Source organism: Takifugu rubripes, chromosome 21 (assembly GCF_901000725.2).
Source record: "Takifugu rubripes chromosome 21, fTakRub1.2, whole genome shotgun sequence".
Classification (NCBI taxonomy): domain Eukaryota; kingdom Metazoa; phylum Chordata; class Actinopteri; order Tetraodontiformes; family Tetraodontidae; genus Takifugu; species Takifugu rubripes.
This window is the reverse complement of record NC_042305.1, coordinates 5,009,519-5,037,295: the sequence shown is the minus strand read 5'-3', so window position 1 is coordinate 5,037,295 and position 27,777 is coordinate 5,009,519. Positions and strand designations below refer to the sequence as shown.

Sequence of the window (27,777 nt, the reverse complement as noted above, 5' to 3'; positions counted from 1 at the left end):
CTCTCTCTCTCTCTCTCTCTCTCTCTCTCTCTCTCTCTCTCTCTCTCTCCCTCTCCCAGTATCAGCTCTGTAGGTAGGCTCCAGTAAGCACTTAAGAGAAGAGAGACAGGAGAAGATGACAGAGCTGCCAGGACTGTGAAACACAGAACATTAGTTAGAGCTGCCTGATCGGGTGCGTTCTGACGCTGCTGCTGCATCACTCTGCGGAGCGCTGGAATTCAGGTAAGACTTTCGTTGGAGGAAGATCTTTAAATAGATAAACAGCTTGTCAGAAACTTCAAACTGATGTGCTTCTCTTTTACTCTGCATAATACAAAGTGAAGATGAAGCAAGACTGTGCATGTTTTAATCTTGGTCAGTTTTTTGCTATGCAGACTTTAATGACACAATCTGCAATGCTGCATTCTTGATTGAATTCTTGATCATCATTATTGGTTTGTCAATTAGGCATCTACCAAAACTAATTGTGCCTGATGGTGCCGATTGTTGGAGTCTAACCTGCCAAGAAGGTTATAGTTGAGGTTAATAATAAAAAGATTGTTTCCACTCATCAAAGTAGCTTTTATAATTGGACATGGTGTTTAATGGCCATGCAGCTCACAGGCAGGCTTAGATCTGCATTTTACTGCATTCATCTGCTCAGCAATTAGGTTTTACTGCCAGATTTTTCTCTCTGCCTTAGTGTATGTAAGTAGATATATTTGTATGTGTGTGTGTGGTGTGTGTGTGTGTGTCTGTGTGTGTCTGTGTGTGTGTGTGTGTGTGTGTGTGTGTGTGTGTGTGTGTGTAAATAAGCAGACATTGCTTTGTTTTGGCATTAATTGTATAGTAAATGCAGCATCAACGGGACTTCATGTGTTTATGTGATTCTGTCGTAATTACTGTAGGTGCATGCTATGGTTGCTAATGGAGTGTAGACTTGTGAGATCTATGAAACAGGCATTACTGTGCTTTATTGTAGATGCTGCTGGCTGGTTCAGCTCCTGTAGCTTTAAGATTCACTCAGATGGCTGAATGACAGGGTGCATCTCAGTCTCTGCCTCAGTGATCCTGAACTGATTCAGATACAGATTATATAGACACAGGTGATCTACATGAGGGAATACTGATGAGGGGGGGCTTAAGAAATGTGGCAGTGAAGATGCAGTACTGACCAAAATGGACAAACAGAAACTGCAGAAAGCAAATTAACAGGGTTTCCGATAGTCTGTGAAAATATGTGTTTCTGCCTGATAAAGCTCAGGACAGGGAGATATGATCAGAGCAAACATCTTCTATGCTGTTTCTTAGAAGGATGGATGTTCCTTTTTGATACACTTTTATGATACTATAGTTTTACATGAAAAGATCATAGTACTGAAAACTCATTGGCACATAACGTGTTGAAGTCACAACCATCATATATATATATATATATATATATATGTATATATATATCATGAGGAGGTCACCTGAAATGATTTATACGCCAAACCTGCAATACAAGTGCAATCGGGCACCATGTTTATATATATATATGTATATATATATATATATGTATATATATATGTTTATATATATATATGTATATATATATATATATATATATATATATATATATATATATATATCTATATATATATATATATGTATATATATATATATACATATATATATATAAACATGGTGCCCGATTGCACTTGTATTGCAGGTTTGGCGTATAAATATTTCATGATACGTTGTCTATGCACATGAGTAACCAGTGACACTCGAGATAATGATGAGTGGGAAATGGGTCTTTGTTTGGGCAGCTGCTGGATCCCAGTGCTCCCAGAGCTCTGTAACAGGGTGACTGTCTTTAACCTCACTTAACTTCTCTGCCAGTGATGTAGAAATTACTAATATTTAGATTATTTAATATTTAGCCTCACTTTCATATTTTCGCATTGCTGAGTGAAACCAGCCCTGAAATGTTTTTTTTCCAACATTTCTGTTGTCTTCTGGCAAATTAATCCATATATTATATTATATTTCAATCATTTTTACTTATTCACTATCACAGTTAATACCTAACATGTCACTGTCTTTATAAAACTTCCTTTCTTTATAAAAAAAGAGAGAGAGTTCTTGTGAAAACCCCATGATCATTTTGGGCTGATTATATCTGATTTTAAGGGTAAAAAATGTTTTTAAGTAATTTTTTTAATATATGTTTTTCAATATAAGGTCCAAAACGTCACACAAATTAAGACAAATCAATGTCAGATTTAAAATATGCACCAATGACAGTCAAAACATGGTTGTCTTGTTTCCTTCTGTCGCTGTCACACAGTCAGATTAGTCATCAGCACATAACAAAGACCCCCTCAAAGAGTGTTAGCATTCCAGATGGTTTGTAATGTTCCTCAGATGCTAATGTGTGATGGGAAAGGAGAGGAAGTCTTGGAACTGTGGGATCTGTGATGCTTTTGTACTGCTCACTCCTCTATTGGAGAAGTCCAATAGATAAACACATGTGGTAGACACTTCATTCTGACACTTTGCTACCACTGGTGACCCCGCACATTAGAATACATGAACCAAAATGTTTTGTGAACAAGGTGGAAACCCTTTTCAGTGGGGCATACTATTTAAAGGCAAGAAAATGGCAAAAACTGGAAAGCCAATGAACAGGCAACCCTGGGGAATGGGGGTCATTAAGCTCAGACAAGAATCTGAATGGAAGGCACTCCCATTTTGGACACACAACACACTTCAGCCCTTAATCACAGACATGGATAAACAGATGTCCGGGTATCACAGCCAACATGCTTGTTTCATTGTTATTGGGGATGGGAAAAATAAGCCTTTTCATCCCAATCAAGTAAATAATTCATTATATTGTTGCTGAATATGCAGACATTACATTGTCTGGACAACACAAGAGTAGAGAGCTTCTTCAGTGAAGCTCGTTGTTTTACTGTGTTAGACAGTAGAATCACGTTCTCTGACACATTTTCAGATGCACGTTCACGTGTTTTCAATTACCTGCTACAGATCAAATGCTAGCCAGCTTGAGATAACATACACAAGATGGAAGCTGTCAGCTACAGACAGGGATCATAAGAAGGTTCCCAGATGAGGATTTGATTTAAAGTAAATCCAGTTCAGTGTGAAGCGGATAGAATGAAAGAATACAGTTCAAATTGTTGGGATAAAACAGGTGACATTGATATTATGGCTGCTAATCCTCAATTCCCCATGCTGTTAATCTAATAAATAACAGGTCACCAGCATCCAGCCAAGAACAATGATAAGCTTCCAGCTTTTCTATCTAGACTTAGTGAAAATTGCAATGTGAAACAGAAGCACCGCATGGATGGAGCCATTAAGAATATTGATGGTCCTCGCTGGGAGCTGTGAGCCAAACCCCAATGCAGGAAAAGCAAAATTTAACCTTAACTGCTGTCAAATGACTGACCCAATGAGGACTCACCAAACACCCATTTAGTCTGAACCATCATGTCAAAGCTGGAAATTGGTTTTTGGATGAAGAAGTAGTAATTTTTGCCATGATATCAATCAAAGATGTAGGGTCTGGACCAGCTTCCTGCTCAGTCTTGGCAGAAAACATCAAGTATTTGTGCCTGTAGCCGTTCTTACATCCTCAACCACCTTATCAGTCCTGCACACACTAACCCCCACCTTCCTTTCTCCTTCTGTCATCAGGCAGATATTCAAGGCTGGACTTTTCTGTGCCTGGGCACATTAGTAGTGCAGGGTTGAAGTGAAAATGGTCTATCAGATTATTTTTTTTTTAATTCTGCCCACTAGAAGCTCAGTTGAATCTATGGTGCTGCAGGAAAAAAAGCTCACAGTTGTACTATTGCTGATTTTAAATGATAAATGATTCTCTTGTTAACTTTAACAGCACAGCATATTGTCTTTTATTGTGGTGAAGTGTCAGACGGAGCAGGCAGGTGCAGCCAACGCCACTTCAGCGGGATGCTGAAACATAATGATGCATCTCTGCTGTGCAGTTTAAACCACCTCTGTTGTTCTATCCACAACATAGAGTCATTCAATTCACCTCTCTCACTGTGATTGTATGTTTTTCAGCTGTTTCGGGTTTGTCGTTCTCGGAGCTTCTCCCACTTTTCAATTTAGAAAAAAATGATAAACTGACAAAATAAACCATGACTCGTGGTCATTTCATACTTTTTGAAAGGCCTTCAGACAATAACATTTTATTCATTCCTCATGTCGATGACCCAGATTTGGATTCTAAAGAGGCAGAGTTGACTTTTGTCTCGCTTGACCTGAAAATGCTTCATAAACAAAATCACACACATCCACGTCAGTTTAATATTTTATTTCTATTTCCTATTTAACATTTTCAGCAATGTTATTTGTTTAATATTTTCTTCTGGGACTGTATTTGTAGTTTCCTTCACCTAGTATTAATAGGTTTTGAACTGAATTGGGGCACACTGCTTAATTAATTCATTTGTTTGTTGTAAATTAAAAACAGCATGTTTGCATCAATCTGTACTTAGTAAATCTTTAATTCGGTGTATATCCATTTTATGTTGCAGGAGTTGTAGCAGTCCAAGTCTCATCAGTAATCAAGTTTCTCTGCAGTCAGACTGGCAGCCAGAGATCTGCTGAACTGAGACTATTGGAAGTTCAAATATATAAGGTTTCAGCTTATCTTTAATACTATGGATAAACCTGCTCATTCTATGGTTTTTCTTTATTTCCATGACTAGTTACATTGTGGATTTTTGCTTAAGGCATCAAAACTATGAATGAACACAATTGGAATTTAGCAGTTATCAAAATCAATTAACCAATCAATCTTTATTTATACAGCTTCGGTTAAAACAAAATTGTCTTTAGGCGCTTTACAGAAGCCTGGGGCCTGACCCCCCAACAAGTAATAGTGGCAAGGAAAAACTCTTCTTTAAAAGGAAGAAATCTTGAACAGGACCAGGCTCACGTAGGGGGACCCTCCTGCTGATGGCCGACTGGGTCGAGAGAGAGGAGAAGGGGGAGGACAGGTAGAGGAGAGAATAGGCCGAGATCATGTAAGTACATTAATTATAACAAGCTGCAGAGTAAAACAGGTTTGAAATTTAAATTCTTCAAAATAGCCTTCCTTTGCTTTGATGACTGCACAGTCTTGGCATTCTCTCAGCGAGGTTCATGAGGAGGTCACCTGAAATGATTTTTAGAAAGTTTTGCAGGAGTTCCCAGTGATGCTGAGGACTTGTTGGGCTTTTTGCCTTTACTCTGCAATTCATCTCATTGCAAACCAGCTCCAGTGGGTTTAGGGCAGGTGACTGTGACGGCTTGTCCATCTGGCGCAGCAGCACTCCATCACTCTCCTTCGGCAAATAGCCCTGATACAGCCTGGAGGTGTGATTGGGGTCACTGCAATGTTGAAAAATAAATGATGGTCCAACTAAATGCAAACCAGTTGTGATGGCGTATCGCTGTGTATCTGGTAGCCATGCTGGTTCAGCGTGCTTTCAATTTTGAGTGAATCCCCAACAGTGACACAGACAAAGCACCCCACGCACCCCCACGCACCAAACCTCCTCCTCTGTATCACGATGGGAACCATGTCTGTAGAGAATGTTGAGCGTTTCTCCTCCTGGAACCAAAGATTTCAAGTTAGGACTCAGATTTGTCCAATGTCCATCCCTTGTGTTTCGCGGCCCAAACAAATCTCTTCTACCTCTTGCTTTTCCTAATTAGTGGTTTCTGAGCAGCTCTTTGACCATAAAGGTAACAGCTGATTAGAGACACATACGTGACTAGAACTCAGCATGACATCAGTCTGAGCTCTTATCTGAGCTGCTGTTAACTTGCAATTTCTGAGGCTGCTGACTTGGATGAACATATCCTCAGCAGCAAAGGTGACACTTGGGCTTCCTTTCCTGGAGCTGTGAGCCAGTTTCATCTTGCCATATATCAGTTGTCAAATAGGGCTGTCAACTGTGTGTCAACCTGACTTCTGCACAGCACAGTGGATCTTCCCAGCCCCATTAAGAAAGCTTCCATATACTTTGATTCATAGTTTTGATCTCTTCAGTATGTTTGTATAATGTAAAAAGGAGTAAAACAGAGAAAAATAAACATTGAATGAGGAGGCGTATCCAAACTTTTGACCAACAGATTTATTCCTAACGTGTTGATACACAACCCTCACACTGATGGTGTAGCAGCAGATTAAATGCATGTCACATTCAACCACAACTGTTGAATAAAACAATTATACCGTCCAATGCCTCCTAGTAGCGATCCACAGTGTGAACATGACAGAGGAGTTAGCTCTGGGGTTTTCCTAACTACAACATCGCAGTGGGATGTGTCCAAACGATATGATCAACAAAAGAACAATCAACCACCGATAATGAAGAACAGCAAACACTGCTGCTGCTGCAGAGGACACTTCTCTCATCTATTTGTGAGTAAAGCTGAATCCGCCAGGATGGTGGATTCTCTCGCAGAGCCCGTTCAGCTCTCTCAGGGTCGCCTTACTCACAGGTCCAGATGGAGAGCAGCCAACCTTCAAAGTGAATAAGCCAGAACTAAAACCTTATCAGTGACTCAAAGCAATTTTTTGCCTATTTTGCTGATATAATCCTTAGATTGTCATGTGAGGGCACACTGCAGTAACTCTATTTGCGTGAGTGTGTGTGTGTGCGTGAGTGTGTGTGATGTCACCATGTGCTGATGTGCCAGGAGCAAACGCCTCTCCTGTTGTGCTCATTACCTGCTTGAATGCACACCTGAAAATGGTGAAAAAGATTCAATCTTGCGTTTCAGATCTGTGACCTTCCTGCCACATGACGTTTTTGTACTGCCGACACAAGCTCTCTAAAGTAACACTGGACCATGAACAATTTTTCTGGAGTTGAATGAAACCAAACACCATTTTTAAATAAAGGAATTCAAATCAGCTCAAATGCAGTCAGAAAAAAAACTAAATGCTGCTGTTATCTATTCCAATTGTAGGTAGTATAACCTATAGAAATTGAAGGGTCTTGCTTTGCTGCCAAATCATTACATTATAAGATCAACTTCCATGGATATTCTATGCATCTGTGGATTATCCAGAGGAATCGAAGTACCGGTAGAGCTAAGACTAGCAGAGGCAGGAAAAGTTGGAAAGTGCCTCATGGGCAGATGTGGAATAGTGAGGAACAGGATTCTCTTAATTTAGAGTGTAGTTGTACTGGTATATCAGTTGAAGGGATTTCTGTTCGGATCTGGTCAGTTGACAATCCAGGATTTGTTTCTCAAGCTTTTTCTCCTCCTGGTCAGAGTCATGCTGCCCAGAACAGCACGTGTGGTAACTGTGTGACATTGTCGTGACAGTTTGGTCCACTTTCAAAAGTGCAGTAACCAAATTCAATGAACGTGTCAAATTTCATCATCCCCTGCCCAGCTCAACCCAGTTCCCTGGACTGTCTTAGTGTGAAACCGCCCTAATTAACAGGTGAAAGAATTCAGTATACATACTGTATATACATTCAGTATATACAGTATGTATATACTGTATATACATTCAGTATATACAGTATACAGAGTCCAAGTACACCAGTAGTCATCTGTGGCCTTACCTTAGACTACAGAGTTAAAATACCAGGTGGGGATTGTTAGACTTTACTGCAGCCTGTCTGAACAGGTAGAAAAGGAAAAACTACAGATCATCAAAGTGACATTCACACACTGCTCCTGCAGTAACGACCACTTCTTCTACCTAAGGAATGAATTTCCAGATGGCATCTGGTCACTTATGTTGAAAACATGTGCTAAATGCAACACAGGCTGCAACCAGGTGGAAGAGATTTTCTTTGGTCATATTTAAACAATTTGAGCAAAAAGTAACAAAGATTAGAGATCCCGTAATGTGTGATTTTACATTTCAATGAGAGGCCAGACTGTAGAAGTTGCAGAATTCCATAAGAGCAAAGCTGGTTGAACATCTCATAGTTGATGAGGTCATCAGATAACATGTCAATAACATGACTGAGTAGAAACAACTCACAAGTTTTCAACTAAATGTTTCACTGTGGAAAAGTTATTTGAAGCTGTCTACAAACCTTCAAAACAATGATAAAATTGTAAATGATATTTCTTTGAAACTGTTTCAGATTCAGCAGTTTTTACAATATGAATCTGTTGACTGAATCATTACATTCTGCCTGTATTTACAGTTAATATTATTCTATGGATCAGGGATGCCGGTTGACTGTGTTACAGCTGAAATTATAATATCCGAGCAGAGCTCGATGCACGTTAATGTGCCTCTCTGAAGATAATTTACCTTTCTGTCTGTACTGTCTTTAATGTAGGGCACCCACCCCAGGTTGACATCTGTATAGACGGCTCTGCACTTGGCTCTTCCTTCTATAGTAACTGCAGTGCCAACATGGGCATGAAAATTATCCTCTTAGCTTGTATATCCATGAGCCTGCTCTTTGAACTCTCCACTCCTGGCCTGGTCAGAAAAATAATCCGCCACCGTAGAGAAGCTCTGATGCCTAAAAAATCCCAGGAAAACATAACCCTGCCCCTTCCAGACCAGCCAGTGGTGTTTAACCACGTCTATAACATCAATGTCCCCTCGACCTCCCTCTGCTCTGTGGACCTTGATTTGCCAGGCGGGCCTGAGGTCAAACACGAGACACCACTGAAAGAAATACAGAACATGGAGCATATAGAGCACACTGAAGATGGCGACAACCAGATTGTGTTCACACATCGCATCACTATCCCGAAGCAGGCATGCAGCTGCAGAAACCAGCTGCTGGATCTTAAAACTATCCTGAATAGGCTTGAGATGCTGGAGTTGGAATTGTCAAGTCTAAGAGAGCAGTGTTCCAGTGGGGCTGGCTGCTGTGGAGCTCAGGTTACAGGTAATTTCCAACCTTCAGACTGGTTAAGAACCTTTAATAGCAGCTAGTTTGAAATGATCCTGAAAGCAGGCAGCTCTAAAGAATCAACCATTTTTGAAGCATTCTTTCCTCTTCTTTCTCCACAGGTGAAATTTCCACCAAACCTTACTGTAATGGCCATGGGAACTGGAGCACCGACACATGCAGCTGCATCTGTGAGCCTGGATGGAAAGGCCATAACTGCAGCGATCCCGAGTGCCCCGGTGACTGTCAGGACCAGGGTCGCTGCCTGAATGGCAGATGTGAATGCTTTGAGGGTTTTGGTGGTGAAGACTGCAGTAACGAGCTCTGCCTGCTGGACTGTGGTGATTATGGTCACTGTGTCAACGGTGTCTGCCTATGTGAGGAGGGCTTCAGCGGGGAGGACTGCAGCCAGACAAGCTGCCTCAACAACTGCTTCGGCCGTGGAAGTTGTCATGAAGATGAATGCGTTTGTGATGAGCCATGGACTGGATATGACTGCTCTGAAATCATCTGTCCAAATGACTGTTACGATCATGGCCGGTGCATTAATGGCACCTGTGAGTGTGATGAAGGCTACACTGGGGAAGACTGCGGTGATTTATCCTGTCCTAGTCATTGTAACAACCATGGCATGTGCTTGAATGGCCAGTGTGTGTGTCAGACTGGCTACAGTGGAGAGGATTGCTCAAAGCGCTCCTGTCCAAAGAACTGCAACGAGAAAGGCCATTGTTTCAATGGAAAATGTATCTGTGATCCAGGACACGAAGGTGAAGACTGCTCCATCCTCTCATGCCCCGACAACTGCAATAGCAGGGGCGAGTGCATTAATGGAGAATGTGTGTGCGATGCTGGCTACCAGGGTGAAGACTGCAGTGTTCTCGCCTGTCCTAACAATTGTCTGGACCGCGGAAACTGTGTTAATGGACAGTGCATGTGTGACAAAGGCTACAGCGGGGAGGACTGCAATATTAAGACCTGTCCAAAGAATTGCATGGGACGGGGGGATTGCGTGGATGGCAAGTGTATGTGCTTCACTGGTTTTAAAGGCAAAGACTGTGGTGAGATGACCTGCCCCAGAGACTGTATGAACCAGGGGCACTGTGAGAATGGAAAATGTGCTTGCCATAATGGTTACACGGGCGAAGATTGCAGTCAGAAGACGTGTCCCAAAAACTGTCATAACAGAGGCTACTGCATTGATGGTGACTGTGTATGTTATGAAGGTTTCACTGGGACAGACTGCTCCATAATTGCTTGCCCAAGTGACTGCCTAAACCAGGGACACTGTAAAAATGGAGTATGCGTCTGTGAAGAAGGATTCACAGGAGAGGACTGTTCAGCGGGTAGGCAGAGTTTGGTATAGGATAAAGTTCATGATATACTATACTCATACACGCACGCTTACATATATGTGATATCTAGCAATTTTCCCATGAATATGTGTATAAATAAATAGAATGGCTACTTTCTCTGAAATCTCAGCTATTTTGAAAGGCTTGTCAGATCAAAAGCTAATTTTTTATTCTTCCCATAGTCTCACCACCCAAGGACCTAACAGTAGTGGAGGTGTCACCGGAGGCCGTGGACCTGTCCTGGGAGAATGAGATGCGTGTTTCAGAGTACTTAATAAAGTATGCACCCACTGTTCCTGGAGGCCTGGAGCTGGACATGCAGGTACCTGGGGACCAGAAGAAGGCCACATTGCTAGAGCTTGAACCTGGAGTGGAATACCTGATCAGTGTCTATGCTTTGCTCAACAACAAGAAGAGTGTTCCTGTCAATGCTAGAGTAGCTTTGGGTGCGTCAAGGTCTTTCAGGATATCAGAAATCCCACTGTATAACTTTTAATGCACTCAGAATTTTAACCTGTGCATTTCAGATTTGCCAAAGCCTGACGGACTCAAGTTCAAGTCAGTGCGAGATACATCAGTGCAGGTAGAGTGGGACCCAATTGACTTTCCCTTCGATGGCTGGAACCTCATCTTTAGAAACATGGTAAATGCTGGTCGAAGTTGTGATGGACATTCTCGGTTCTACTATATTGTCGCACCCGTTGTTGCAACACTGCGCTTTCTTCTCTTTGAAATACACTCAATCGCCCTTCCACCACAAGTGGATGCCATCACTATAGACACAGGAATTTCATTAAATATAAGTGTATTATATGGAAAACATCTTCAAAGTTCAAAGTAAATGGACTGGATCTGCTGAAAGCCACACTGTGATAAAACACCACTAATTTCTTGTTAGAGCTTCCACACACATTGTCATTAAGGATTATCTGGTTTAAAGTTTGTTTTCTGTCATTCTACACAAGTGGTGACATGATGTCACAATGGTTTTTAAGGGTTATTTATCTGTGCTGGCAGAAAGAAGAGGATGGCGAAATTCTGAACTTTCTTAGCCATCCAGAGACCATGTTTGAGCAGTCAGGCTTGGGCCCTGGCCAAGAGTATGAGGTCAAGCTGGAGGTTGTTAAAAACAACAAACGCGGACCACCTGCTTCGAAGAATGTGATCACAAGTGAGTTTACGCTTTCATTGTGTCAGGAGCTTAAGCTGCCACCACTGAGACGCGTCTCATGTTTGCATCAGTGTACCACTGTAGGATTTTCTCAGGTCAAGACCTGTCAAATTATCATTGAATTTTAAACTGCACCCTGGATTCAACATTTGCCGGGTTCCCTTGTTGCCGACGATCGATGTTCTTACCAGTTCTGTCTCTAATCAGTTCACCATAATTACTGACATCTGTACTCACTTTAGGGAGGCCATTTATAGTAATTCTTACTCTATTAAATATAAAAACATTTTACAAAAATTGGAAGAGAGACCAATTGTGTTCTCAATTTAACCTGTTGAAAAAAATTAAATAATTGTGTGGAATTTCATCAATGTAAAACTTGTCTAAGCAAACAAGTATAAAGCTCATATGTTATGTCTTTCAGGTAAATTAAAGGCGGTTGTTATTCTTATATAAATTGCGTTGTCTGTGATACTTCATGGCCGAACATAAAGATATTTATAATACCTTCATGGATTCTGCATTTTGGTATCCAGAGCAGTAAATAATAAATGTCTTCATCCACTGATTGATATCTGTGGCCTTTTTACACTGCAAAAATGGTGCCTGCTGGCCATTAATTATCTGCAGCATGACCGCAGATGTATGAATCTGCAGTAGCAGCCTGACATTAGACGTGTCCTAAAGGGACAACTGCATTCATAAAATTCAATTACAAAAAATGGCGGTCCTCCATCTCCAGCAAATTGTCACATCACAATTAACAACCACCAGTGATTGTAATAAAATGTTTAATCATCTGTTCACAGAATATGTCGTTTTACTTATAAAGATCATTTTTAAAGATCAGCTTTTCTGTGTCACCCTTTGTTCCTCCAGTGATCGATTCCCCAAACCATGTAGACATCCGTGACGTGACAGACACCACGGCACTGGTGACCTGGATGCCGCCTGTTGCAGAGGTTGAGGAGGTGAGTATTTCTTATGGACCCAGCTCCAACCCCGCAGACCGCAACATGGTGGAGCTGTCATCCACTGAAACCCAGTACCACCTGGGAGGCCTCCACCCTGACACCCAGTATGAAGTTTCTCTGACAGCCCACAAGGGAGAGTGGAGCAGTAATCCCGTCCATGAGTCTTTTCTGACAGGTTAAAGTAAAATCTTGAATAACATGATAAAGTGTCAGTGTGATCAATTCAAATGTGTTAGCTGACCTTTATATAAACATGTTTCCATGTTATAGAGCTGGATGCTCCAAAGCACTTGAAGACAGCTGAAATAACAGATGAGAGCATCACTCTTGAGTGGGAAAACAGTCGAGCTCAGGTTGACAACTACCGCATCAAGTATGGACCTTTGTCTGGAGGAGAGCACAGGGAACTACTCTTTACCCCAGGAGCCAAAGACTACACCCATGCCAAAATCACTGGTACACACACACACACACACACACACGCACACGCACACACACACACACACACACATATACATGCACACGCACGTGCATGCATGTGCATGTGGATGGTTATGCTAAAAAGTCTTTAAATATATTTTGTACTGTTCTGTGACCAGGGGGTCTATGGAGATAAGAAACTCTTACATCAGTGTCAGTTAATCTATGTTAATCTCATTTTTATCTATTTAAAGAAGAAATCTGGGTAGAGTGTAGACTGTTCTTTGCATGTTTGTCAAAGTGCCTCATGCCACAAATATGCCACAAACACAGGATATCACTGATTAATCAGTGATTAAAAGCTAATATAAATGAGGGAATAAAAACAATGGCTCAAGATCATCAGTCTAGGACCAAGAACAGTAAGAGGTCACAAAGAGGAGCCATGACAACATATAAACATCTGAGGTCCTTCCTATTCTTTAGTGCTATTGGTCCTGAATCCACCACCAAAAGAACCCTGGATACCAATGTCTGTTTTAAATAATAAACAGACTGAAGGAAGACCCTTCTGTGAATCAGATACGAACAGAATATGGGTCAGACGGCAAGATAACTTTACATTTATTCTACCAAAGGACAAAAACAAGAATGAAGCTGCTCCTCAGCACCAGCCGGGTCAAAGTCTGGGTTATAGTTTAATATAAAATCAGAAGAAAATGAGGAGATTGTGTTACGAGACACCATCATTTCAGCCTTTTGATACCTCCCTGGCTACCACAGTTTCCAGTGGTTTCCAGTTTCAGCTATAAAATGCGCTTTTACAGCTTAATTATGACACACTCAAGGTGAAGTGAGCTATAGCTACATTGTCCTTGAGATCTTGTGTTCATGGAAGCTAAGTACTTCCCCACAAACACCTCAACATTTTCCCACATGCTTCTTATCTGTAATTGCCTCCACGCATGTGGTTTTATGGATAAAGCATTTTCAGAGTATAAAGCGTGATTTCATGCTGCAGGACTCCCATGAGTTAAAGAAGACATTAATGTCTTAAATATAGCTAGCAAAAGGTTCAGTAGCCTGCTGTATCATGGCAAGTGTTTTGCTTCTCTCACAGGGACCACTATAGACCCATTATTGTAAATGCAACACTTATATTCCAGAGTGAGCTCAGACATCCCATGAAATCTAATTAGGCTGAAATCTTTTGTGCAATCAACCTGTGTGAGAGCATTTCTGTGCTTGCCTTGGATTTAGGGACCGAGCTAAGCAGCTGTCTACTTGACTGCTGAGCCCTCCCATCATTCATTTAGTGACACCTCACTGCATTTCTACAAACAAAGCATGACAAAGTGTTGCACCAGGTTTTTATTTTGGCATATTTTATAGGCCTGAGAGCCGGCACAGAGTATGGGATGGGTGTAACAGCAGTGAAAGATGAGCGGGAGAGTTTGCCAACAACCACCAATGCAGTGACGGGTAAGGGGAACGGCACAGTTTCTATACACCATGATGACACAATAACTGTAACATTTTCGGTTGTCTGCTACCTAAGATAAGGAAAAAACAGTAAATGAGTAAAAAAAAGGATGTATTGATTTCTAACTTTCAAGTTATTCTTGAAGATAGTTGGAGAATTTTATATGTTTAATGGAACATTTTTTAAAGACTTACAGCAGAGACCTACATAAATTACAGGACTTTAATGTGGGTCTTTGTGACCTGCTCTTTTTTAACAGCAGCTCACAAGCCATGAAAAACCAAGTAAAACAGAAGCTGGCAGACAGATGCACAGCAGGAGGTGCCTGAAGGTTTCACTGTAAAAGTTTAGGATTCCTGATAGATGTGTGGAATACCCTTTTTTAACATTTTAAAAGATATCTGTGGTAACAAACAATAATTTTCCAAAAACCTTGGTGACAATATCTCATCATCAACATCTCCATTGTTCAAACACAGTTGACACCGTCAGTTTGCACTTTTTTTTAATTAAGTAATTTTAAAACCATGTCAATACTTTTCCAACATCCCTTCTCCACCTCCTTAATTAGCACTGGATTCTCCAAAGGACCTAATTGTTACCAAGGTGACAGAGACCACCATGTTGCTGGAATGGAGACACCCCCAGGCTAAACTGGACTCTTACAGGCTGGTTTATGTATCTGCCGATGGCCACAGAAGTGAGGAGGTACTGCCGGGTGATTTAAAGTCATACAGCCTGATGGAGCTCACCCCTGGCATGCTTTACACCATCAGCATCAACACTGAGAGGGGCAGCAGGACCAGTGCACCCATAACCATCTCAGCATTCACAGGTTAGTACTGCTCTGTTAAACACCAAAGACATTTCATCATTTGTTAGTTTTGGCCTTCGTTGATATCGCTGCTAAAATTCTGACTTTCACCAAAGGCTTTTGTAAAAAAAAGAATAACTGTCAGAGTTTTGATGAATGCATCATATACAATATGTGTTTGTCCTTCACCAATGTCGTTCTTAACATAAAGCACTTTGGGCAAGAGCCCACATCCAAAGTTCAACTTGTGTATGTTTAGGAACATGATTTTGAACCAGGAAGAATTTTGAACATTGATTTATTTTTCAAATCCACATTTTATTAGAGTTTGATTATTTAGGTATGAATTCACAGAGCCCTAAAAAACATCCAATGGCTTTTATTGGTCTCTGTTTGGCTCAATAAAATATATATAGCTTTGCCTGATTTAAAACCATGCAATGCATCAAAAGAAACAGTTGCATTATTTAATACTGAAAAAATAGAATCCTGTCTGTTTAGTTAATGTATCATTTTCTTATTTCCTAATTGGAGATACCAGGTTCACTAATGTGTTAAATTGATATTCAGCAGCTCTTTTCACAGTAGTTTCCAGCTTCAGGACAAGAGATGGCCACATTAGAGCCTTTTAGAAATAGTGTGACACGTTTACCTTATTATACATTTTCCTTGAGCCTGTGAGAAATCATGAGGAATAACCATGTGAGCTGCTCTTCACTGCATTACTCTGGAAACAGTATAATGTGAACTTTCTCGCTATAATTGCCTCTCTAGCTGCCTGTAGGCTCAGTGGACTGCAGATACAGGAAGAGGGTTCAGATAATTAACACAAGATATTAAAGGGCGAGAAGTTTCTCCACATGATTTAATGAAGAGGAAAGTGCTCACGGACACAAATAATGAACTGGTTTGTCATTATTTTGCACTAAAATAAATGTAATTTAAATCGAAGAGCATTGTTTCATGCAGAAAACAATCACTTTTTTTAGTTATTTATTTACTTCAGGAGCAAAAAGACATCATCAACATACAAAGAGTAGATGGCTGTTATCAGCTCTTTTTATGATGATGTTGTATGACAGGGCTGATTTTACTGCAGATTCTAACTGGAGACATTTGACTCCCCTGAAAGTGTCAACCGGCAAATCAAATTCCTCTCAGATTCCCGCAAAACTTTAGTGTGTCAGATTAGATTGAAAAAGAGTCAATTTTAGTATTTCAAATCCTGGTCCTTGTCAATCAATTATCAGCCAATCAACAGTCTAGGAACTAAAAGGAATGTGTTCTTTTTATTGGTTCTCTATCACTCCTGTAACCCTCCTTTGATGTCCTATCATAACCCAGAGGAGGAGAAGCCAGTTGTGACCCATTTCACCATCAGTGATGTGTCCTGGGACAGCTTTCATTTGTCCTGGTCTACCAAGGACGGGGCCTTCCAGGCCTTCCTGATCAAGGTCACGGATGCAGAAACGAGTTCTGATGTCCAGAACCATACCCTGCCTGCTGCTGCTCAAAGTCTCGCCATCTCTGATCTCTCTGCTACTACCTGGTACAGAGTCAATCTGTATGGGTTGTACAGGGGGGCTCTCTTAGCTCCAGTCTATGCTGACACTATCACAGGTATCAACATCACATCATATTCTCATTTTGGCTGTCTTCCTTCTTCATTTGCTGAACGAAGCAAATTCTTTTTTGAATCTCTCACTGTATCTAATCAGTACACTCTTATAAAGTTTAGTAAAAAAAAAAAATCATCAGGTCAGCAATAGGATCTCATTTAGTCATGCATCTTCAGCAAATATATGACAGAATGAGAACCTATACTTGAAAAAGTTGGTGTCTGTCACCATCCAAAAGGCTGAAGAGCAATTTGATCCATCAGAATTTTAATGATTGGGATCAGTCGAGTATAAGAAAGATGAGAGGACTGGCAGAGGAAATAAAAAGCAACAAAGCATTTTTTCCCCATTTTTGTGAGGACTCTCTTCAGTATGCAGCCCCAGTTCTCCCAGTATGCGCTGATTTCCATTCTTATGCTGCGACTGGCCCTGGGTTTGGGCACTGCTTTGCCAGGGGTTTCTAGGGCCATGCATAATATGGCATGAGCTCAATTTTGGCCCACTGTCTGCATGCTAATGACTGCAGAAACCAGTTCAACATTTTTCATTTGAATCACTTAATCCAAAAGAACCCAAAACCCAAACAACTTCTGAATACAAGTGTCAACTAATTTAACTATATTATGCATGGTGGTCAGTGAAGGAGAGGTTTGTGGTCTAAGTCTTCTTTAGAAACCAGCCAGGTCTTTGATCAAAGTCAGTGGAAGATTTGATTAATTGTGCAGTTATTTCATTTTTTAGTAGGTGAGCTAGTGCCTCCAATAATGCGCTCTCCTGTTTGTTTAAATTGGTTCTGCAAGTCTCAGTAGAGGGACATGGTGAGGGGAAGGAAGTAGGGGTGGGGAAATCAATAGTGGGTTACCAAGTGGCAGCTGATGGATGTGGCTCAGTTGAAAGTGCTCTGTGGTTAATATAAAATGACAGCTTATAGTGATTTTGCTGCTTGAATACTCATTAATACCATTTCTTATCAGGAAAAACACTGCGGTCTAAGACAGACGGTGGTTCACAAACCCCTGAAACTCCACTCGCCGCATCGTTTTAATGAGCGGCAGGGATGAGCTTTATTGAATCTTTCCTTAGCCTCTCGTACCAGCCACCATTAAAACTCTGTTCCATGTACTGGTAGTTTTATCTTCTCCTACCAAAGGTTTTTTTCATTACTAATTGGTCTCAGCAGAACCCCATAAGAAAGAAGCTGTCCAGTCTGGACTCTATGGCTTTTTTTCTTTCTGCTAAAAATGACCACACAACAATCTCAATTACATCTGAATGTTTGACAGAACCTTTGCATTTGAAAGCCACTCTGGGGTCAAAAAGTAGAAGGAAAAGAAAAATAGAATGAGAAAATATTAAATCCTTATATTTGTCCCAATAGCTTAGATTTCATTTCTACTGATTTCACTCTACAGATTCAAACTCTTTGTTTTCTGCTTCTATATTTCCATATAAATGTTTGCGTTTGCACAGAAATCCAAAGCAGTCTTCTGGCAGAAGAGACAACTAAACTTTCCCCTGTCATCCAGAGGCTGAACCAGAGATCCAGGCCCTCCTGGTCTCTGAAGTCACCCCTGAGAGTTTTTGGCTGACGTGGATGGCTGAGGAGGATGCTTTGGACACCTTTGTGATAATGGTCAGCCCAGCTGATGACCCAGGTCATCCAAAAGAGCTTGTGCTGGGAAGTGAGAAGCGAAGCGTAGCCATTGCAAACCTTACAGAGGATACAGAGTACAGAATCGAAATGTTCGGCCTCAGTTTTGGAAGAAGCACCAAATCTGTGCAGGAAAGTGTCAGAACAGGTAAAGTGTGCAGAGAGAGTGAGAGTGCATCTGGGTCTTTACTGTTTCCTGTTCTTTCAATCTTTAGCCTATAACACAGTGGTGTCAAACTCAAATACCCAGTGGGCCCAAATTCAAAACTGGGACAAGGTCACAGGCCAACATTGATATTTATTGAAAGAAATCTTCCTCCAGCTATAACAGGAAACCTTTTGATATGGACCAAATGGACCAAACTAGTTTTGCTCAACAACTGAACATGGAACAAGCAAAGCTTAACACAATACAATATATAATTTATTATTGCACACATGCAAAATCAAAATTCAAATAAAAATAACACATCACTGGCATTCATTTCTTCTGTTTTAAATTTCAACAGCAATCTTTTTCAGTTGTAAGTTAATGTAATGTAAATGTAATGCCTTTTCATCTCTTCTACTTTCTGGCGCCTTTGAGTCATTTCCAGGTGTTTGTGCATGTCTTGGTGTTGCATTTTATAGTGTCATCTGTTGTTGTTCTCCTTGTAATGCACATTGGCTCCACATGCAAGGCAGACAGGTCTGTCTTTTACATATCTAAATAGATATTCTGCCTCTTACCTGTTCAGAAAGGTCCTATTTTCTGCCTTTCCTTTAATCATCACCTTATATGCTAATGCTAATTCAAGGTCGCTATGACTACTTCCTCTCTCTTGGTGGTTGGCAAGCCACAAATTGCTGCATTACCACCACCAGCTGATGTGGAGTCTGTATTTTCACACCAAAACACCAGCAGACTATTTGTAGTATAAGCACATGCGCTTTAAGCGGTAATACCGGTGGGTCAGCTCTAATAGTCAATTGGTATGGCTTCGCGGTCCAAATATAATTACATTGCAGGCCAAATTTGGCTCACAGGCCAGAGTTTGGCACCTATGCTATAACACATGTCATAACACACAGTATGATCCACTAAGCAGATAATAAACACAACTATTAGTGTGTTTAAAAAAAAATCAAATCAGACTCTTGTTTACACATTTAAGGGCCTATTTATCCGTAATGTTAATATAGCTGCTGAGGGCTTGCACTTTGGCCAACCGACTGTAAATGTCTGGACATGCTGAGGAGACAATGGATGGTCCCCTGGGTGATTGGCTCCTCCCAGACCTGGATTAGAATATCGTGAATCTCCTGACACTCCCAGAGGTGCCTGATCGGATTCAGGAATGGGGGATTGGGCAGCCAATCGATAGCATTACTGCCTTCATCCTCCATTAATGGCTGATGACATGAACCTGGTCATTGTCAGTCACCCCTGTCACATCTGTCACATGCACACAATGTGAACCCGCTCTCATCCCAGCAGAGCACCACTCACAGTGGTGAGTCTGGTTTTCTTCAGCGAACACCAATGAGGTTGCATAAAGCCACACAATTGGACTTTTGAGCCCTCATGCCATGTAGAACCATGCACACAACCTGTGTGACGCCTTTAGAGCTCTAACAGCACTTCTCGTGTTCCTACTGATATAAAGGAGCAGACAGGAGTCCTGCTGCTGGGTTCTTACCCTGCTATGGTCCATGTACAGCAGAACTCTACCCTGGTACCTCCTGTACATTTATGACACTGTGTTGGGAGACACAGAGAACCTTCTGCCCTGCAGGAGCTGCAGCTTCTGATCAGGTTTTGTGGGTTGCAGAAACCTCATGCTACCACCAGTGAGGAGGTTTCTGGGGGTGTGTGAATGCCAAACTAAACAAGAATCAGCAGAAAAGATCATAAAAGGATGAGGAGATGGAACTGGCCTGGTTCTATTCCTTAATGTGGGTTTTGCCTTCTGTACAACAGCAGAGTAACCTAATTTACAATCATTCTGATTCCTGGACAGTTTAATATTTATTTCTTTGTATAATGACTAAATGACAGCCATGTGAAGATATATGATTCTTTTGTACAGGAAATTAAGTAAAGAAAATTAAAGAAAATAAATGAATACAATATTAAACAAAGTGAATAAAATATTACACACACAAACACACACACGCATGCACGCACAGTTGCAGCCATCATTCCAGTTTTCATGGGATCAGCCACATGGTGAGTCCATGTCTGAGTCTCTTCAGAACCATTCAAACAGCTCAAGTTTGAACTGAATAAAAAAATCGGTCTTCTGTTATGCTGATAAAAACCCATTATCTTTCCTCTTTATTTCCCAAACTCAGCATAAATCTAAGGAAATGTGTCTGGTACTGTCAAAAAAAACTCTGGATAAAGACCCTTAAACCTCCTGTTTAGTTTCTCTTGTTGAAGTGCGGGGGGATGGATGTGTATCTGTGTGTCCTTTGTCTGTCTGCTTTGCTCTTGAGATGCTCGGCACGTTTTCTGCTGGTGTCGCAGTGGCGGGGTGGTGCTGTCATTCAAACCTCTGAGGCTTGTTGTTAGCTGGGAGAGTTTGTCCAGCAGCAGATCCCCAGCCTGCCTTTGTCCCCAGTCTCACTCACTCGTCTCTCTCAACCGGGCTCTGTTTGTTGGTGAATCTGTTTGGGCCACTTGTATCTTTCCAGATACTTTGCTCGTCAGGTGGGTGGAGGCAGCATTATTTGAACAATGCTGTTTTTTTCTGTGCAGACCTGGCCCCTCCTAAAGGCATACGCTTCTCTGATGTGACTGACACATCCACCACTGTTCACTGGGGGGCTCCAAGAGTTCGAGTGGACAGCTATCAGATCACATATGTCCCTGCTCATGGAGGTCAGTATCTGTGTGTAGTTTTCATCCATCATCCAGTTCATAATTGATGGTTATTATTATTATTATTATTATTATTATTATTATTATTATTATTATTATTATTATTATTAATATTATTATTATTGTTATTGTTATTGTTATTATTATTATTATTATCATTATTATTATTATTAGTAGCAGTAGTAGTATTAGTATTAGTATTTTTAGTATTATTATATTATAGTTCACAATAAGTCTTTGTGAGTATTTCGGGGTGTATTTAAAAACCGGTCAGGGTGTTATTTTTTTTCTACAGGCTGATTCTGCCCTCTAGTGGTGTAAAATCTCCCTGCGATTATTGAAACACTGAAATGAGTCAACCTTCTTAAATTTGATGGGGGAAATATTGTTATTCTAGTATTTAATTCAAAAGGAAGGCGTCCATATATACAAAATACTTTTTACTGAGCTGTGTGAATACAGAGCATACATCTGCCTCAGAGTCATAATATAATAACTTAATTTGTAAATTAACATTAAGCGCAGATTTAGCCTCCGATCAGTACAATAGAAATTTCTCAGCTCTTTCCCAAGGTGGGTATTGCTCTTTTGTAATTTGCATTCTGTTTGTCAGGTAATGCTAAGACACTCACAGTGGATGGTTCCAAGTCTCAGACCATGCTGCCCAACCTGACTCCCGGAGTCACCTATGAGGTCACAATTGTTGCTGTCAAAGGGCCACGAGAGAGTCTGCCAGCATCAGACAGCATCACCACAGGTAAGACTAGAATCAGTTTAAGGCTGGATCAAATAATGTTTCTCTGTAGTTCAGATTTAAGTAAGCACTTAAAAAATTAATTTGTGTGTGTGTGTGTGTGTTACAGCTCTGGATAAACCTCGTGGATTGGTTTCTATAAACATCACAGATACTGGAGCTCTGTTGCGCTGGCAGCCAGCTATTGCTACAATAGATGGTTACGTCATCACGTACAGCGCAGACGGAGGTATTTACTGTCTGTCTATCTATCTATCTATCTATCTATCTATCTATCTATCTATCTATCTATCTATCTATCTATCTATCTATCTATCTATCTATCTATCTATCTATCTATCTATCTATCTATCTATCCATCCATCCATCCATCCATCCATCCATCCATCCATCCATCCATCATGTAATGACTGCTTACCTGATTCCAGTGGATCCAGTGATGGAACGTGTTTCTGGAAATGTGATGGAGTTTGAGATGAGCTCATTGGTGCCTGCAACACGTTACACCGTGAAGGTGTTTGCTGCCAGAGACTTGGCCAAGAGCACAGCTACAACCACTGAGTTCACAACCGGTGACTAATCTTTGCCACACTTTATTTACAGTTTTTACCTGTTTAACATTGTCATATATGTGACGACTCCCAGCAACCAAGTCTGACACGGTGCAGGAACAGCGTGAATGTTAAATGACTGTTGACTACAAATGACTTATTTGTAGATGTGGACACGCCCAGTCATTTGGCAGCCAGTAATGTCCAAACAGAGAGTGCCATGTTGACCTGGAAGGCACCACGTGCTGGAATCACTGGGTACATCCTCAGCTTTGAGTCTGTTGATGGCGCTGTCCGTGTGAGTAGACAGGTAACACATAAAACCAATAGTCTACTTCACGTAACACGTGTATGTTGTATCCACAGGAAGTGGTCCTGAGCCCCACCGCTGTGTCCTACAACATGGCTCAGTTAAGTGCTTCCACAGATTATTCCGTCAAGCTGCAGGCCATTGCCGGTCCAAAGAGGAGCAGAGTCGTTACAGCCGTCTTCAAAACCAGTATGTATGCTCAGACAGGCATTAAGTGACCTTTCAACAGTGACTGTGCCTATACATTCATAACACAGCGGTCTTATACTGCTGAAGCTTCACCAAGCTTTTTAGCTACAATCAACCATGTTCAATTAATATTAGAATGAAATAAACAGTTAGATTGTAAATCAAATCATAAAATGCCGGCAATCACCGTGTTTTATTTAGACAGTCATCACTGAGCTGACTGTCATCTCTGACAATATTAATGTCATAAATGGTTACATAAATAATTCATGTAACCTTTTTCCCATCCCATTACTCACTCTCTCGCTCTCTCTCTTTAGCTGGTGTGCAGTACAGACATCCTAGAGACTGTTCCCAGGTTATCCTGAATGGTGATGGTTCTTCGGGCCTGTACACCATCTTCCTCAGTGGCGATGAGAACCAGCCACTCCAAGTCTACTGTGACATGAACACTGATGGTGGTGGATGGATGGTGAGGCCCCAATGGCTGAATGTGAATGTGAATGTGCTTCTCTATGTGTGCATCAGCAGTAATCTGCCATTAATCTTAATGGCACAGATGTTTGAAACCACAAAATTAGTCACTTTCAAAAGACTCCTCCAGGGTCCTGTAGTGTTTATACCTTTTAATATAATGAAAAAAATTAAATCTTTTTTCATGAAAACCAAGATGTGGTACATTGTTTGACTGTTTATCCCCATTGAGCTGAAAGGAAGGATGCTAGAGCCTATTCCAGTTATATATGGGTGAAGGCTGAGTTGTCAGCTCATTGCATGGCTCAATCAAGCTCAGTATCTTAGCAGTGTTCTGACACCTTCCCTTACAACCAGAACACCTTCCATGTTTTGTCTGCACAGGGGCTCAAACCAACAACCCTGCATTTCTTAGCTCAGTCCCCTACTAACTGAGCTACTACTTTAGCAAATGGGAACTGACCTTTTTTTTTTTGTTTCTCTTTGTGTTTATCCGTCAGGTTTTTCTCAGACGGCAAAGTGGGAAATTGGATTTTTTCCGCAACTGGAAGAATTACACAGCTGGGTTTGGAGATATAAATGATGAATTTTGGCTGGGTAATCTGAAACATCACAGCAGTTTATTTAACAGTCTTTTATTTAAAGTCAGTGTAACTAAAACTGGTATCCCCCTAGTGATGTCAGCATTGTCCTCCACAGGTCTGTCCAACCTGAATAAGATCACAGCAGCAGCTCAGTATGAACTCAGAGTGGATCTGAGGGATAAAGGTGAAACGGCCTTTGCTCAGTATGACAGGTTCTCTGTCTCTGAGTCTCGGAGCCGCTACAAAGTCCACATTGGAGGCTACAGTGGGACAGCAGGTAGACCCGTGATTACTTTTTCCTGACAAACATTTAATATATTGTCTCCTTAACCGCTTTATCCCTTTTGGAGTCATGGGGAGGGCAGGGTCCACCCCCAGATCAGTCTTTGTAGGGCCCTATGTGAGCATTTGTGGGTTTGATACCTTGCTCATGGGTACCTCAGCAGTGCTTTGAAGGTGTTCAGGCACCTTCTGATACTTCCGTAACAGCTTCCATGATTTTGTCCATAATGGGGCTCGAACCAAGAACCCTCCGCTTCTTGACCCCTACTAACTGAGCACCTTTAAGGTGTTTTATTGTATTTGTGTAGCTGTGTATTAAACTTTCAAATTTACTTATTTAAAATTTAATTTTTGTTATATGTTTTGTCATAAAATACAAAAGAAAATCATTAGTAGCAGTAGCTAAGTCTATAGCGGCTTGGGCTGCTCATAAATTGAGGCTGAATTGTAGGTTTTGTAATTTGATCTGTATAATCTCTTTCATTATTCACCTTTTCTGGTGTTGTATTCATTTTAATGTTCATTTCAGGAGCATTGACTGCAAAGTTCAGCTATTGCAAAAGAATCAGTTCATGTTATTGTGTCTCTGTAGGGGATTCCATGACCTACCACCATGGCCGCCCATTTTCCACCTACGACAATGACAACGACATTGCGGTCACCAACTGCGCCCTGTCATATAAGGGAGCGTTCTGGTACAAAAACTGCCACCGGGTCAACCTCATGGGACGATATGGAGATAATAGCCACAGCAAGGTACATTCAAGCTGCAGCACAGCCATGACTATAGTGTCATTTAAACAAATATAATGTATGGATCTGTGTATAATGCCAGTTGGACTAATAAAATTTAATGTTCCTAAGATAATTCATGTTAGTAATGCTGCTGAACAACAGTCCATGTTCAAAGTACATTTACTAAATCTTTTCTGAATTAACAACTGATGTTTGTGCAACTGTAGTGAGCTGACCTCCATTATATGGAGCTTCAGTCATATTGTTTATCATCTCTAGGGTGTGAACTGGTTCCACTGGAAAGGTCATGAGCACTCAATTGAGTTTGCTGAGATGAAGCTGAGGCCATCCAACTTTAGAAACCTGGAGGGAAGACGGAAACGCTCCTAAATCCCCCACCATCAATGAGAACCGATGCCTGGACTCCAATAATCCACCTCTACATCCACAGTCACTGCCAAGAGCTATCCAACTTTGCAAAAAAAAAGAAAACAGCCAACACATTTCTTACTCATGTGTCTTTACATGTCTCCTTACTTGGCCTCCTTTCCTTCATGGTTCAGTTTTGGAAACATCAGTGTGAAGTTATGCATGTTAAACATTGGACATAAATTTGGGTGCAGTCTGGCTGCCCACTCCCACTATGACGTAGCTTTTGATGGAGGCCCCACTGTTGGGTCACCTCCATTCTAGAGTCGCCTCCTCTGTTGGGTCACCTCCACTGTCAGGACAGGAAATATCAGACATGTTTTACTGTAGGCTTTCCATCTTGCTGAGGACAGATAGACGTTTTCTGGTTAAAGCAGTAAGTGACTGGTCCAGAAAACATGTCTGATTTCTGCATGTGTTGTTTGTCAAAATAAACCCGAAGGATGCATTCTGCCCAAATGTCACGATTATTTTAGTTTTTGAACTCTGCACATCTGAATGGAGACACACATTAGCACCTTAAGTGCAGTGGTGGGGTTAACCAATGCACCTTTCTTTGTTCTCTTCATATATTCTGTTTGGACTTTCAGATTTCTCCAGCTTTTATTGAACAAGGGCACAGTTTGTCTTATGACACTGGGTTATTGTGCTGCACTGGGTTAAACTCCATAAACTCTGTTTTAAACATTCACCTGAGATTTTGTTTTACTCCTCTGCAGTGTCTTCACATACAACCTAAAGAAACAAGTAGATATTTAGCATTTAATATTCAACTTACTACTCGTTAAACACACTTTCACTGTAGTGAGTATCAAAATACTTGACTTTTACCTGTGGTGCAGTATCCTTTACTGTGGTTTTTTTTAGGGTGGTTTGGAGAGCTGAGTCCTCTGTTGTCACCCAGAATTATGCCAATAACTTTGAATGTTGCTACTATAGCAGCTGTTTGGCAAGTATGAATAAGAATAAGACAGTTTGGGATTTTTTTCTGTGTTTTCTATAGAACTCATTCCAAAAAGTTTTTATTCAATTACCCGTGCACTACCTCTAAAACATGAATGATAGCAAAACAACAAATTATAGCATATATGTGGCACAAAATACTGGTTTATGACATATAAAAGCATCCACTTAACTAAAGGAACTTATTTTATTGTAATCACTGCCAATATTGAGAGTCTATTTCTGATGTACACATTTTTGCATGTGAAAAGGATGTTAGCAAGATAGAGAATGGTATGTGTACTTGTTTTGATTCATCAAAATTATCAGCCTATGTGTCCACCCAACTCATTTAGCAGCTTTTTAGTCATTTCCTGCCATGACAGTGGTCCTCCCACTGGAGGTGAGCAGCCAGGTTAAAGTCAGCATGCGCAGAAAATGTTAACATGCCAAAGAGAACGAAACCTCTCACCTCATCTCTGTCCCACCTCTTTGGGAAGAAATGTGTTGCTACTTCTTGAATGGGATACCTTCTCTCTCTTTTGACCGGCTCCATGTCAGACTTTACAGCACAGACTGTTTCCTACACAATCTTGCCCTGTTTGGGGTCTCTGACGATGGCTGGATAATTTGTTGCAATTCTTGTACAGTTTGGCTCGCTCATAACATCAAACATTAATAAAATATTTTTAGTTTCACTGCCCTGATGTTAGACACCTCCATCTCACCTGCTAATTATTCTTATTTCCTGATGTTGCTCCTGTCAGTTTATCCTCACTGGACAGATTCCTTCATCAAGCAAGAAAGTGAAATCTGAATGAAAAGAAAACAGCTGGTGTTGAAATTTGTGAAGCATAGCTGGCTCCACGTTCCAAAAAAGGAAACAAATCAGCTGTGTTTTTAGTTTCTCTACAGAAGTCAAGGCAGGACCTGTTGTATCTTGTGATGTTCCTTTTTGAATAACCTCATCACAATGTGTTTCACACATAAGATGTTGAGGAAAACATGAAAACGCATGTTGTAACTTAAGTCCATTTGATGTAGCGTGGTCTCCATAGTTATATTAAGATGATAGTGGACAGACTAAAACTAGAGAATGTAAGTGTTTACCCCCCCCCCCCCATCCACACACACACACACACACACGCAAACACACACACACACAAACACACACTAAACCACTGACCGTCTACAGGAACTGTGAACATTTTCTATGGGTTTTTGTTGTTTGTAACTGACTGAACAGCTGATGTTTGTCTGTATTCCAATAAAATGGTGTTTGAAAGGAA

At 40.9% G+C, this 27,777-nt stretch overlaps 1 protein-coding gene across 2 annotated transcripts; it reads left to right on the top strand.

Moving 5' to 3' along the window:
- Positions 1 to 60: 60 nt before the first annotated feature.
- Positions 61 to 27,777, top strand: tncb (tenascin Cb). Of its 2 annotated transcripts, XM_003976061.2 has the most exons (23): positions 61 to 222; positions 8,325 to 8,888; positions 9,014 to 10,234; positions 10,426 to 10,689; positions 10,771 to 10,886; positions 11,261 to 11,414; positions 12,294 to 12,563; positions 12,659 to 12,844; positions 14,201 to 14,290; positions 14,863 to 15,126; positions 16,450 to 16,725; positions 18,251 to 18,523; positions 21,116 to 21,238; positions 21,852 to 21,995; positions 22,102 to 22,221; positions 22,421 to 22,564; positions 22,711 to 22,841; positions 22,910 to 23,042; positions 23,363 to 23,514; positions 24,017 to 24,113; positions 24,216 to 24,377; positions 24,975 to 25,138; positions 25,397 to 27,777. In XM_003976061.2, exons 2-23 carry the CDS (start codon positions 8,402 to 8,404, stop codon positions 25,505 to 25,507), a joined length of 5,082 nt encoding a protein of 1,693 aa, XP_003976110.1. In that variant the 5' UTR covers positions 61 to 222; positions 8,325 to 8,401; the 3' UTR covers positions 25,508 to 27,777. The 2 variants fall into 2 exon arrangements, with proteins under 2 accessions (XP_003976110.1, XP_029685876.1); XM_029830016.1 differs by lacking the exons at positions 16,450 to 16,725; positions 18,251 to 18,523 and having other exon boundaries at positions 72 to 222.

What these genes read in the sequence shown, in the direction of transcription:
- tncb (XM_003976061.2), top strand. Translation starts at nt 8,402, where the DNA reads ATGGGCATGAAAATTATCCTCTTAGCTTGTATATCCATGAGCCTGCTC. An exon ending in CAATGCTAGAGTAGCTTTGG is followed by an intron (nt 10,690 to 10,770) that starts GTGCGTCAAGGT and finishes TGTGCATTTCAG; the next exon opens with ATTTGCCAAAGCCTGACGGA. An exon ending in ATATGTCCCTGCTCATGGAG is followed by an intron (nt 21,239 to 21,851) that starts GTCAGTATCTGT and finishes TCTGTTTGTCAG; the next exon opens with GTAATGCTAAGACACTCACA.